Source organism: Rhamphochromis sp. 'chilingali' (assembly GCF_963969265.1).
Source record: "Rhamphochromis sp. 'chilingali' genome assembly, chromosome: 15".
Lineage (NCBI taxonomy): Eukaryota > Metazoa > Chordata > Actinopteri > Cichliformes > Cichlidae > Rhamphochromis > Rhamphochromis sp. 'chilingali'.
In genome coordinates, this window is record NC_137942.1 from 36157032 (window position 1) to 36171062 (window position 14031).

Here is a 14031-nt window from a genome sequence, read left to right on the forward strand (position 1 = left end):
CATTGGTGTGTGTTATCTGGCTTCATGGACAGATAGAGCTGGGTGTCATCTGCATAGCAGTGTAAATGTATGCTATGTCTTCTAATGATGCTGCCTAAGGGAAGCATGTATAATGTAAACAGAATTGGTCCTAGCACTGAACCCTGTGGAACTCCATAATTAACCTCAGTGTGTGAAGAGGACTCTCCATTTACATGCACAAACTGGAGTCTATTAGATAGATATGATACAAACCACTGCAGTGCAGTACCTGTAATACCTACAGCATGTTCTAATCGCTCTAATAGGATATTATGGTCGACAGTATCGAACGCTGCACTGAGGTCTAGCAGGACAAGCACAGAGATGAGTCCACTGTCAGAGGCCATAAGAAGATCATTTGTAACCTTCACTAAAGCTGTTTTGTAGGAATGGGGTCTAAAAGACCCGTTGATGTCAACGTGTCACATATCCTGACCTGTAACACAGAAACAGGAGTTTTGTTACTTTTTACTTTAAAAACATTTTCAATGTCAGTTTTTTAACAAACCATATTCCTAGATATTTAAAATAATCTATTCTTTCTATAGCATCCTCATATATCCTGGTGCAGCCACAACAACCTGGTGCTGAATGCCCAGAAGACAGTGGAGATTATTGTGGACTTCAGGAAGCACACAGCTCCACTCCCCCCCATCATCCTGACTGACACCCCCATCACCTCTGTGGACTCATTCCGCTTCCTGGGTACCACCATCACCCAGGACCTGAAGTGGGAGCCCACCATCACCTCCGTCATTAAGAAAGCCCAGCAGAGGATGTACTTCCTGAGGCAGCTGAAGAAATTCAACCTGCCAACACGGACGATGATGCAATTCTACACTGCAATCATCGAGTCCATCCTCACCTCCTCCATCACCGTGTGGTACGCTGGAGCCACTATCAGGGACAAACAGAGACTGCAGCGTGTTGTGCGCTCTGCTGAGAAGGTGATTGGCTGCAGACTCCCATCTCTGCAGGACCTGTGCACCTCCAGGACACTGGGGCGTGCAGCTCGGATCACAGCTGACCCTTCTCACCCTGGACACAGTCTGTTTGACCTGCTCCCCTCAGGCAGGAGGCTCCGGTCCATTCGCACCAGAACCTCTCGCCATAAGAACAGTTTCTTCCCCTCTGCTGTTGGACACATGAACAATAACCATATGACTGTTCCCACCACTAACACATGACCCTACGCTGTGTTCACTGCATCATTCCATGTTTGCACTGATCACCACCTGCACTCATGTATATATCATGTATATATCTATCTACTTAGCACTTTTAATTCTTATTCTCATTTTTATTTTCATGTCTATTTAAGCTTAATTTATAACAGTATTTATAACAGTATGTTTGCACTGAAGCACCGCAGCAATTTCCTAATGTTGTAAACCTGCTCAACATTTGGCAATAAAACCCTTTCTGATTCTGATTCTGATATAATTTCAGATTATTATGAGGATTTGAAGTATGATGATAATCTAATGCCTCCTCTAATCTTGCTTCTTCCCCTCCTCCAAATAAACCCATCATGTGCAAATACTGTGATACCCACAGACTCACCTGTACTGCTAAAAATATAATTGAGCATAATAGTAAATATCTATACTGCCTTGAAGAGTACTGTTTTCTACTTGATAATTTGAACTTAATTCTAACACTAAGAAATTTCTTATCCACCTATGCATTTATACATTTTACTGTTGACACTCATCTGTTATTTTAATCAAAAATCCTTCTCTCCATAACATATCACATGCCTCCTCTGCATCTACACACAAAAGAACTTCCTGTTTCCTGTCCAGGTATTTGTAGTTTTTTGGGCAGTTGGTTAGGTTAGAATGAACCCTTGCATTTAGATATGGTGCTGGAGCAGGTACTGTTTTACATTAGAAAACCAGACACTCTCTACTACAACCAGAGAAAATGCTTAAAACATCACCCACTAGTGGAAAGGAAAAGATAAACATTTCTCTCCCATTTTCCACCCGGCTACATTAGAAATGTGAATGAAGTGATATTCGTCAGATGAGTACTCAAAGTGATTTCTAAGACACATTCACAGACACAGCTGGTGTAACATGGGATCGTTTTAATGATGACCTTTTCTGTCTTTCTTGCTGTGAATATACAGTTTTGGGAGCACAAACACACATCTGGGTCGTAAAGTCTTTATTAGGCACACCTGCTTGCACTCCACAGTACCAAACTATCTGCTCTATGTAATGACACGAGTCACACGGCCTGTTCTTTTCCTGTAACTATCGCAGCAGCAATCCCACCGCACAAATGGCGTAGTGTAGTTAGCCATAACGTTACAGAAGCTGTAGGTGGCAGTGTAGACGTTTGGGCCGAGTGTCTGAATTACCGAAGAAGAAGAAGAACAACCTTCCGGTTCGTCTTAACAGGCGTTACAAAACAAGCTGAGCTCGCAGCCCCGGCTTTTCTAATGCTTCGCAGCGAATGGGGTTTGATCAGTTCTGTAGCGTGGACAGGTCCGATCCCCTGTGGGTGAGTTACCTGTCACAGACTCCGTGTCTTTTCCTCTAGCTTTAAACTCTCGTAGCTGGCGTTGGCTGCCGGTGCCCGGTACGTGCTAATAGTAAGCCACGGCAGGTTGCGTGTTATTTAGTCACGTCGGACGCGCTTCTCTTATTAGAAGTCATCGTTACAGCTGATCGTTGAGCCTCCGTTGGCCGTTTCACATGTTCTCTGATCTGAACATGGAAGGTTCGCAGTGGAACAAGTGTTCACCGAGCTCGTGTTTGTGTTGTTCCCTCTCGTTTCCTGGTCTGTAGGAACTCGTTGTCATCAGTCCCAGTGCGAATGTTATGAAGTGTCCTGTGGTCTCTCTCCCACGCGTGGCACTGTGGTAGTGTGCTTAAAACCATTATTGAGGACATGTCAGAGCCTGCCGGTAATGAAGGACCTAAGGGTCTGACCTGAAGCTGGTTCTGGAACCAGGACTGCAGTGAAAAAGCAGCCAGTGCCCAAAGAGTGTGCAAGGCAATATAAGAGGTGGCCCAGGATCGATGTAGCAAAGCAGTCAGCACAGGTCCAGGGATGAGCCCCAGGCACATGGAGCTGGGTAGGACCTCACACACCAGCAGGCATGTAGTAGGTGCTAACAGCACACACTCACCTGAACTAGCTAACAGGGCGAGCAACTCGGATCATGAAGAATTCAAGTACAAGTGTGACATCATCAAACTGATTCCCTCCACAACATGGAAGCTCGTCCTGAGCGCTGCTCACAGTAACACCACAGGATGGAGTGTACCCCGGGGGTGGGGGCTGATACAGCAGATACAGAAACACCAAGTATCAGTATTTTGTTCAATAAAATAAAATGCTGTGGGAATACTACGGCCAGGAGGGCTCATCTCATGCACCGCTACTCTGAGATGACATTAACTGAGAAACTTAAACTCAACCAAAACAAGCATCCATCACGTAGCTTGACTGGTAGCTCAGGCACCGACAACAGCAACCATGGTGCGTCTACCAAACACATCCTACAGAACAGGAAGGTTTCTGAGGGGGAATAGCTGTGCATATAACAACCGTTATGATTTTACAGTGAATTGGTGTATTATCAGATAATGATTGGCTGTAATTAGTAACTTGAGCACATTCGATCTGTCTCCATCCTTTATTAGTTTCAGGTATGTGTTTGTGACTGGTGTGATCAAACTGAGGATTATGTTTAGTTGAAATAACAAAAATAAAAAGTTGCTGTTTATTAATATTTCACAGCTGATGACTTTGGTAGGCTATATTTTTGCCATGGGACTTGGCAGCAGCTGGTACGTAGGTCATGGTTTCTTTTGTTTGCTCGGGACATGAAGTCACCATACTTTGAAACTGCAGTCAGGTAATGGGTATCACAACACTGGTTGCCATCTCTCACTGGTTGCCATCTCTCACTGTTTGCCGAACCTTTTACGTCAGGCTCCTGTCACATAACAGGGAGGGATTGATATCGGCTGTAGCAGGTAGTAGAGCAGGTCATCTACCAACTGGAAGGTTAGTGGTTTGATCCCAGTCTGCTTCATTCTGCATGTTGCAGGTTGCTCTCCGATGCATCCGTCGGAGTGTGAGTGTGTATGAATGTTAGTTAGATAGCACTAAAAACTAGTGCTGGTGTGATTGGGTGAAAGTGTAAAGCTTTGAGTGCTCAGAGTGGAAAAGCTCTGGGTCGATATCAGAAGCAGTCCATTTAGCATTACTGCCTCCAGGTAGGGACACTGAAAATAGCACTCCATCATTAAAGTATAATATAAACTCTATTATCTACTGTTGTGAATCCATTTCACAACATATTCTCACTTTGATTTGCTTTGGTCCAAACCAGAGTCATAAGTCCACTAGAGAGTAATGACAAGTTAGCCTCAAAAGGGAAGGGTCACTGGTGGTGGCCACAGACGTGCTTTTTATACTTCCTGCTCCTCTGCATCTCTCTCCAGCTCTTCGAGTTCATTAGACCTTATCCTAGCATCTCTACAGTTTTGAGATGCAGCAAACGTTCTTGCAGTGGCGCATACAGATGCCATCCTGGATGAGCTGGAATACATGTCATTGGGCTGTAGGTGTCATCTGGTAATAAAAATGGAGGAAAATCAGTCCCGTCTGCTGAGAAGAGGGCCGTGGTCTGTGTCCACCACCTACAAAACCTTTTTGGGAGTTGCCTTGTTATTGTCTGTTTAACTGAGTTTGTCTTATAGCAGGGGTGGGCAACTCCAGGCCTCGAGGGCTGCTGTCCTGCAGGTTTTAGATCAGATTTTAGGTCAACACACCTGAATCACATGAGTTCATTAGCAGGCCTCTGGAGAACTTCAGGACATGTTGAGGAGGTCATTTAGCCATTTAAATCAGCTGTGTTGGCTCAAGGACACATCTAAAACCTGCAGGACACCGGCCCTCGAGGCCTGGAGTTGGACACCTGTCCTATACTGTGATGAGGTCTTCTTTTCATTTTCATTTTTGCAGCTGCATGTAGCAGTAAAATGCAACATTGTTGATCTAAATAAGACAAGAAAGCTATATTAATAACTCCAGGCCACACATAAGTAATGTGTGTCAGGAGTGTCTTTCCCTGCTGTTGTTAGATGTCTTCAGCCTTACTGTTCCTTTTCCAGGATTGGAACCGTACATGGTACACCGATAATCCCGACTTCACCCAGTGTTTCCAGAACACTGTCTTGGTGTGGCTGCCATGCTTCTACCTTTGGATATGTGCACCCTTTTACCTCGTCTACCTCCATACCCATGACCATGGATATATATGTATGACTCACCTCAACAAAGCCAAAACTGTGAGTTATGGGAGCCCGCTGTAGTAGTTTTCATCACTGCACTCATCTGTTCTGTCAGTGGAGCAAAGCAGAAACTCGTTCAAACACAAATGTTTGAAGATTCGAGTCATGATGCAATTCCAACTTCAAGAAAATGGGATGTTGTGGAAAACTGAATGAAATCATTTTATTCATTTATTCAGAAAAACAAATGTTTAAACTGAGGAAAAGGTACAATTAAAAAACAACAAGGTCATTTTGAATTTTTTTGGAAGTAACGCATCTCTTAAAAACGTCCATGTTTCCCGCTGTGTGGGATTCCCTCTTTTAAAAATAGTCCGCAGTCGTCTGGGAGCTGAGGCCTGTTGCTGGACTTTTGAATTCAGTCATTCAGGAGGGACTCGGAGCAGAGGCAGGTGAGGGGGTCCTGGTATCTGAATGCCTCGTGGGCCGCTCATAGTCCAGGGTTCTGGGCCTGTCCTAACCAGGAGGAAGGCTGGGGACAGTCATGTTACTGGCCTGTTACCAGTTAACCTGACTGGTACCAAATGTTCCTACAGCTCTATGATATTAGTACCACGTTATATTGCTGCTATCACAGTCATAATGACATTATCTATTTTTTAATTGCGTGTTTTCACAGTTTAAACATTTGATGTTCTGCTACCCAAAGATGACATTATCAAGGATCACAGTTTAATCTAATCTAGCTGTTTTAATTACAGTGACTGAACAGTGTGTTTGTAGTTTCATTGGTTGGTTCCACTTGTCACTACAGTAACTGTGGGAGATGTCAGTCATATGTCTATAAACTAAATACCAAATGTATTTACCAACGAATCCAGGAGCGATTTCATCTGTTTCCACAGGCTGTTGGCTTTTTACTTTGGATTATCTGCTGGTCAGATGTCTTTTATTCTTTCTGGGAAAGGAGTCATGTGAGCAGCCCAGCACCTGTCCGCCTCGTCAGTCCGACCTTACTGGGCCTCACCATGGTGAGCGTCCAGCTGTCTCTACCGTCTCTTTACGGAGCTGAGAAAAGCTTACATGTATTTTGTTATTTAGGGTAGTCTTTCTTTTGTCACTTGACTCTTTAATATATGCTGTAAAAACTAAATGGACCATTTCTTTTAGTATATAAAATATGTGCTTGTGCCGCAGCTGTTGGCTGTCATGTTAATCCACTATGAGCGGATGAAGGGGGCTCAGTCATCGGGGGTGATGCTGATCTACTGGCTGCTGGCACTGCTGTGTGCCACTGTCACCTTCAGGTCAAAGGTCTTCCAGGCCTTGGAGCAGGTTAGTGCTCACTGAGCAGGACTCACTTTACTTACATGATGAGAAATAACTGGTTACTAATCGAACTGATGTTGCAGTAAATAAACAAAATAAGGTTGTTTGATTAAAAACATGCTCTTGTTGTGCAGCCTCAGACAGTGTGTGTGTGGAGGTACACCACCTTCTACATCTACTATGCTCTGTTGCTGATTGCTCTGTTCCTGTCCAGCCTGACCGACCAGCTACCCCTCTTTTCCCGGGAAGTTAAAGACTCTGTGAGGCTGCCTGACGAATCTCTCTTTCTTCCCTTGTCACTCATTTATACTCAGATTACTGTATTGCCATAAGTATTCGCTTACCCCTCCAAATCAGCTCGGCCTTTGTTCCTGGAACTCTTAATGCTTCAGGAAGCCACGACAGTTTGCACATTTTGATGCTCCCAACTTTGTGGGAACAGTTCGGGGATGGCCCCTTCCTGTTCCAGCGTGACTGTGCACCGGTCCATAAAGACCAGTGTGCAGGCCTGTCAGGTTCTTCCACACCAAACTCAGAGTCCCACCTCAACCCAGCAGAAGCCCTCTGGGATGAGTTAGCAGAGACTGTGAGCCGGACCTTCTCATCCATCGTCAGTGTCTGACCTTCAGGAACGACGGTCAAAGATTCCCATAAACACTCCTAACACTTGAGTCTGCCCAGAAGGGTTGAAGCTGTTAGAGCTGCTAATGGTGGGCCGACATCATATTAAACCTACGGATCGGGAATGTGATGTGTGGAGGGAGAAAGACGAATACTTTTGGTAGTACAGTGAAAGCATTGCTGCGTCTTCTGAGCCGTGGAAATCATTGTGTTTAACTGCTCGATGTTTGTCTGCAGAATCCGTGCCCTGAGCCTGGAGCGTCTTTCCTCTCCAGAATAACCTTCTGGTGGATCACCAGGTAGGAACACGCCGTTCCACTCCGGTGAACGTGCTCTTATTTCTGTGTAATAAAGCTGATGAACAAAATCTCACATTGGTCGGTATCATCTCTAAAGAAGGAGCTTGTTATTGATATTTAAGACAAGGCTGACGTCTTCTGTGTTGAAACTTCTGGTTTCTACATGGTCCTTTGGGGCTTTCTGGAAACGTTACTGCGCATTGAGCTTCTACATGTTTTGTTTTATCCTCCTACCTGTCCTAACCTCTCCACCAGAATGATGATGACAGGCTACAGGCGCCCACTGGAGGAGAAGGACCTGTGGTCTTTGAACGCTGAGGACTGCTCCCACAGAGTCGTCCCACAGTTGGTCAAACGCTGGAACACACAGTGCCAAAAATTTAAAAGGTCAGGAAAGGGATCAAACTTCTTTATACAAATGCAGATTGTTCAGGAAACATCCAGCCAGGTTAACTCTGCTTTCTCTTCACAGGTCAGAGGAGAAAATGCTGTACTCGTCCAAGCGAGTGCCCCACAGTGAAAACCCTCAGCGCCAAGCTGTGGAAGAGTCTGAGATCTTGATTCTGAGACCTCGAAAGAAAAATAAAGAGCCCTCACTGCTGTGGGCCTTGTGCCTCACGTTTGGGCCCTACTTCTTCATCTCCTGCATCTATAAATTAATCCAGGACATCCTAATGTTTGTTGGCCCTGAGATCCTGCGGTGAGGAAACTGTAGACCCTTTGATAAGATGACATTGAGTCGTTGATCTGTCTGAAGTTGCATCGTGCATTTATCATGCTCTAGAACTTTAATTGTTCAAACACATCAGCGCCCATCTGTTGCACTAAATATATCTCTGCCAGGACTGCTGTGCCTCAACAAACTCCTCCCACACAAGTTTTTGCTCAGCGCCAAGTCGAGCTCCGCTTGGCGCTCCGTACCCATCAATGGGCTACCCAAAGCTGATAGGACTCCACCTCCAGGTCTCACCGTCAGGTCCCCCTGTGGAGCACCCACTCAGTTACCCTAAGAAGGCTGGGTGCTCTGAACTGAACACAAAATCTAAGCTGCAAATGTGAACCAGCTGGTGAAAGACCAACATTTCATTAAATTATTGCCCCCGACAACCAGATATCTCTAATCAAACAGCATCTTGGTTCTCTCGGCTCATCTGTTCAGCTGAGCCTCAGGTACCTCGGTGTGATCTTTGGTTCTGCCATGTCCCTACAACAACACGCTCACAGTTAATTAGGAGCTGCCTTTTTCAGCTAAGAAACATCTCCAAACTGCGAACTTTGCTGTCTGAGTTAGAAAAGGTTATTCATGCTTTAATTTCTTCTCGCTTAGATTATTGTAACAGCCTTTTTCTGTGTTTGAGCAAAAGGAATCTTGAGCGTCTTCAGTTAGTCCAGAATGCTGCTGCAAGGCTTTTAACTAAGACACCAAAAAGAGAGCACGTTACACCAGTGTTACGCTCATTACACTGGCTTCCAGTACACTTCAGAATTCATTTTAAAATCTTGGTACTGACTTTTAAAGCTTTGACTTGTCATGCCCCTGCTTACATTTCTGATCTTTTAGAGCCCCACGCTCCCTCTCGCAGCCTGAGATCTTCTCATCAAAGGCTGTTGGTAGTCCCACGAACTCGTTTTAAGACCAGAGGAGACAGATGTTTAGAGCGGTGGCCCCCAGGCTGTGGAGTGCTCTCCCTCCATCTTTACTTTGACTTGACTGTATTTATTCTTTTAAAAAGCAGCTTAAGACTCATTTATTTAGATTAGCTTTTAATTAGATTTGTGCTGTGTGTTTGATTATTTTATGTATTTCTGTTTTATATTACTGTGAAGCACTTTGTGGTTTTATCCTGTGAAAAGTGCTGTATAAATAAATGGATTTGATTACATGATGACTCTAGGTGTGAAGGTTGTGGTGACAGTGCGACGTGTTGCTTTGGGCTGCTCCGTGTTTTTCTGCTACACGAGTACACGATGCAGTTTCAATAAGGACCGAGGGGCAGGGTGCTTAATGTTCCTTTGTTTCCTGTTTCTCTGTAGACTGCTTATCCAGTTTGTCAATGACTCCAGCGCCCCCTCCTGGCAGGGCTACTTCTACGCTGCTCTGCTCTTCGTCTGCACCTCTGTGCAGTCACTCATCCTGCAGAAGTACTTTCATGTATGCTTTGTGTCAGGCATGCGCTTACGCACTGCAGTCATTGGAGCCGTCTATAGGAAGGTAACGGACAAACACAAGTGCTTCTTCAGAGCGATTTAGATTCTTCGTGATGAAGGTTGATAAATGTAACCATCTGACTGTTATTCTGTCCATCACTGGTTGCTGAAAAGCCTGTATCTCATCGCTTCATCTGCTCCTCAGGCCTTGGTCATCAGCAGCGCGGCACGGCGAACCTCTACAGTGGGAGAAATCGTCAACCTGATGTCAGTGGACGCGCAGCGCTTCATGGATCTCATCACATACATCAACATGATATGGTCTGCTCCTCTGCAGGTGGTCCTGGCCCTCTACTTTCTTTGGCAGGTCAGGTTAAGTAAACTAAACGTTAAATATATTTTTAAAATCAAATGTTTAATGCTGCTTACATACTTTCAATATAAAGAAAATAAACGTACTATTGTGTGTCGGCTCAGCTCATGAGGCTTGGGCAGCTGCGGAAGCCTGATTGTTCCAGATGATGTTTAATGTAATGCTTGTCAGTTACAGCTGGTTTCTCCTTTTCTAAAGTGCAACAAATCTGTTTTTAAAGTGCCGCTCTGCTTGTGGAAGGATGGTTCCACTAGTGTGAATAATGCCCCACAGGCTTGCACTGAAGCAGTTTGTTGTCGTGTGTGCAGAACCTGGGTCCGTCTGTGCTGGCTGGAGTGGCTGTGATGGTCCTCATGGTTCCTGTTAATGCTGTAATTGCAATGAAAACCAAAGCTTACCAGGTGGGACTTTAGTATTATTATCCCCACATCCTACACCCGTATACACCTTCCTTACATTTTCGTGTTCTACTGTTATTATAACTATGGCTGGCTTTCAATCCTTCAGCCATGTGGTGGCCTTTCTGTGTGCAGCTTACATGTTCCCCATGCACGGTGCTCCTGCTTCATGCATCATTGGACGTATGTGTGAAAGTCTTTGTGTTAGCCCCATGACAGACTGGGAGCGGCTCCAGGGGGCATCTCGCCTGGGAACGCTAGGATAGGCTCTAGGCGCCACATGTACCCATGTACACATCCATGTCAGGCTTTACTGGAATTACCACATTTTCCAGTAAATAAGTTCCCAATACATACATTTGATAGAATTATACATTTCAGTGTTTCCCAGGCTTTAGAGGCACGGTTCATATTTCACATTAGAAAAATCCCGCAGCACACCACCAAACAAAAATGTCAAAAAGCATACGGATCATTCTTCCACCAGGTATAGCAGAACTGGCTCTGTTTGTCCCAGTATACCTTTGTTGCTTCCTTCTGACCACTACTCATGCTAGGGCCTTCATCTGGGTCGAGTTTTCTCCAGGACCAGGTCAGACTGAACACTTTCTTTTTAAACATCGTCTCACAGCATGACTGTTATTTAAGTTCTTCTTTGTCTTCTTCTGTTTTTACTGCCGGTTGGCAACACATTTATTAGAGCAGGTGGTTGTACTGCCCTCTAGTGGAAGAGAACGTCATTGTTCTGCCCGTTACTCACGCCGTCGCTTAGAGCACCAATCAGGTGGAACCAGATAACCTCCACGGCACACCTACATGCCACGGCCCAGTGGTTGGGAAACACTGCGGTAGATGACGGGCCTCAAATCTGTGAAGCACTGTGTCGATGCACAGTTTGCTCTGGGTGGTCACCATGTCAATGCCAGTTCATTTCTGTTAAAGAGTGTGTGATAACGTGTCGAGTGACAGCAAGTACAGTGATTATTTTCATTTATACACACACACACGTTGTTAGCTGGTAGCTGTTTGTAGCACAGTGTTGTGTGTTTGTTGCAGGTGGCTCAGATGAAGAGTAAAGACAATCGCATTAAGCTGATGAATGAGATGCTGAATGGCATCAAAGTGCTGAAGCTGTATGCCTGGGAGCTGGCCTTCAAAGGAAAGGTGTCAGACATTCGTGAAAGTGAGCTGCGTGTCCTGAAAAAGGCTGCCTACCTGGGGGCGGTGTCCACCTTCACCTGGGTCTGTGCACCATTCCTTGTAAGTCTGACGGGGAAGAGAGCGACACACCACAGTGGACAAACATTACACACATCCAAAGAGCAGCTGCAGATCAGTTAAACCAAACACAGCACTTTGCTGTCATTAATGAAATTCTCATTGCCATGTCTTTTGCGTCACTGCACAGGTGGCCCTGTCAACCTTCGCTGTGTACGTGCTGATTGATGAACGAAACGTGCTGGACGCCCAGAAGGCCTTTGTGTCGCTGGCGCTCTTCAACATCCTGCGTTTTCCTCTCAACATGCTGCCGATGGTCATCAGTAGCATGGTGCAGGTGCGTGTCCCTCCGTCTTCTTCGCACACTCATCCCGTCACAAAGAAACCCACAAAGAAAGCTTCAGGTTTACCAAAACGTTAGATGGATACCAGTCTGTGCCAGTGCTCAAACTGGGATGGTAGGACTGGTATACATGAGCTTAAGGACCTTAAGTAAAAGCTTGGATGTTTTTGTTGTTGCATTAAAAGCTGTTGAGTGTGGGGCGTGTAGTACCAACCATCACAAGGATGTTTTGATGGATGTAATCCAGGTAAGGAGACCCAGGAAGGTGACCATGTGGCTCTGCTTCCTCCTACTGTACAAAAGTGAAGCGGTTTACGGGGCAACCATATCAGGTTTGCAGTGACATAAACAACTGGTTTACAACCATTCCGCCCAGTCTGCAGCCTGCTAACACGAACGCTTGACTGGGTTTCCAGGTGTGGTTTGGTTGTAATGCTACGTTGTAGCTTGCTACACTAAAACAAACATGATGCTGTTGTAGTCAGTAATGCTGTTTAGTGTATGTAAGAATATAACATGGATATTAAAGCTTTGACACAGTCACGACTAGCTAAGCAGCACAGAGGGCGACTGAGCTCTCAGCTCTGCATGGTCCCGTGTTTGTCATGACAGTGGAGGAAGTGTGTTTTCCAGCTCTCTAACTGGTTCCTGTTTGTCAGGAAGTGCTGATGGACGTCTTTCTGTTTGAGTCTTGAGTCAGGCAGCAGCAGTGTGGAAGCGTGGTCTTCCTCCCCAAAGGCAGGGTGGGGAGGGTTTGTGACACGCTGGTAGCATTTTCATACCTCTGGGTTTAGAGTTCTCTAAGCCAATGACAATGATGTACAGTTCATCCAGGGCCTATCAGCTCGTGGGGGACGTGTTGAGGAGAACTGAGGTGAATGCTGAGATCATTAATGTAGACTCTGCACATCAACATCCAGCTCACAGGTCCATTCAATTTTATTTATATGGCTCCAAATCTCAACAGCAGTCGCCTCAAGGCGCTTTATATTGTACAGTACAAACCCCTCCCCTGTAACACCTGTCCGTGAGCCTGCCCAGTGTGAGGAGGCTGCTCCGCCCAGCACCATGTGCACAAACCAAAGCCCAGGGGCAGAGCACAGTGTCCATGATATGATGACGTGTTAGCGTCACATCTCGCTGTTCCTGCACATGATTTAAATACGACTCCATGATTTGATCCAAATGATGAGATAGACTTTGCACTGGCTCCCAGTTTACACATGACACGTTATACCTTAAGTGTTACGGGCTGTTACACTGGAACCTGGCTTTTATATTTAGGGAGCTGTGGACTTTCCCTCTCCTCACTCTCCCACAAAATCCAATCATGAATATTATATTCACATGAATATAAATTGTGGTTTGGGGCCTTTTTCCCTCTGTGTTAGTTGTACTAAGCAGCAGTCTGCAGCACCTTTGCACTCTGACAGCTTCCCACCCTGTCCGTCCTCAGGCCAGCGTGTCCCTGAAGCGACTCCGGGTGTTTCTGTCACACGAGGAGCTGCAGTTGGACAGCGTGGAGCACAAAGCAGCAGAAGGCTGTGAGTCCCCTTTCCTGTAGTACCATATGCTCGAATCCAGAGACACAGCCGTGTGCGCTTTCATACACAGCAGGTCAAACTAGTCATTGTTCTCCTCTCTGTTCAGCCCAGCACAGCATCTCTGTGACCGACGGGGCTTTCACCTGGTCCAGAACCGAATCACCAACACTCAAGAGGTGTGTGTGTGTGCGTGTGTGTGTGTGTGTGTGTGTGTCTGTCTCTGTGTGTGTGTCTGTCTCTGTGTGTGTGTGTCTGTGTCTGTGTGTGTGTGTCTGTCTCTGTGTGTGTGTGTCTGTGTCTGTGTGTCTGTGTGTGTGTCTCTGTGTGTGTGTGTGTCTGTGTGTGTGTGTCTGTGTCTGCTGGCTCTGTGGTTACGTTTTGCTTGTGCACTAGCACATCCCTGTATGACAAAGTGAAGTAATGCGTGAGTCACCCAGCTGGACCTCCCAGCAGCCACTGGTTTACCTCAATTTAAATAT

The 14031-nt window shown here is 45.7% G+C and overlaps 1 protein-coding gene across 3 annotated transcripts in view; it reads left to right on the forward strand.

Moving 5' to 3' along the window:
* The first annotated feature begins 2396 nt into the window (after window positions 1-2396).
* The window catches only part of abcc1 (ATP binding cassette subfamily C member 1 (ABCC1 blood group)), a 29945-nt gene continuing 18310 nt past the window's right edge, over window positions 2397-14031 (forward strand). For 2 of the 3 annotated variants that reach the window (XM_080905458.1, XM_080905459.1), the window contains exons 1-15: window positions 2397-2532; window positions 5160-5336; window positions 6161-6310; window positions 6477-6614; window positions 6743-6868; window positions 7467-7528; window positions 7784-7915; window positions 8001-8228; window positions 9563-9740; window positions 9882-10043; window positions 10358-10450; window positions 11504-11707; window positions 11856-12002; window positions 13465-13552; window positions 13659-13728. In XM_080905458.1, coding sequence (XP_080761584.1) covers window positions 2485-2532; window positions 5160-5336; window positions 6161-6310; window positions 6477-6614; window positions 6743-6868; window positions 7467-7528; window positions 7784-7915; window positions 8001-8228; window positions 9563-9740; window positions 9882-10043; window positions 10358-10450; window positions 11504-11707; window positions 11856-12002; window positions 13465-13552; window positions 13659-13728 — 2003 coding nt within the window. In that variant the 5' untranslated portion in view covers window positions 2397-2484. The remainder of the gene's footprint in view (window positions 2533-5159; window positions 5337-6160; window positions 6311-6476; window positions 6615-6742; window positions 6869-7466; window positions 7529-7783; window positions 7916-8000; window positions 8229-9562; window positions 9741-9881; window positions 10044-10357; window positions 10451-11503; window positions 11708-11855; window positions 12003-13464; window positions 13553-13658; window positions 13729-14031) is intronic. The other variant, XM_080905460.1, reaches the window with a different exon arrangement.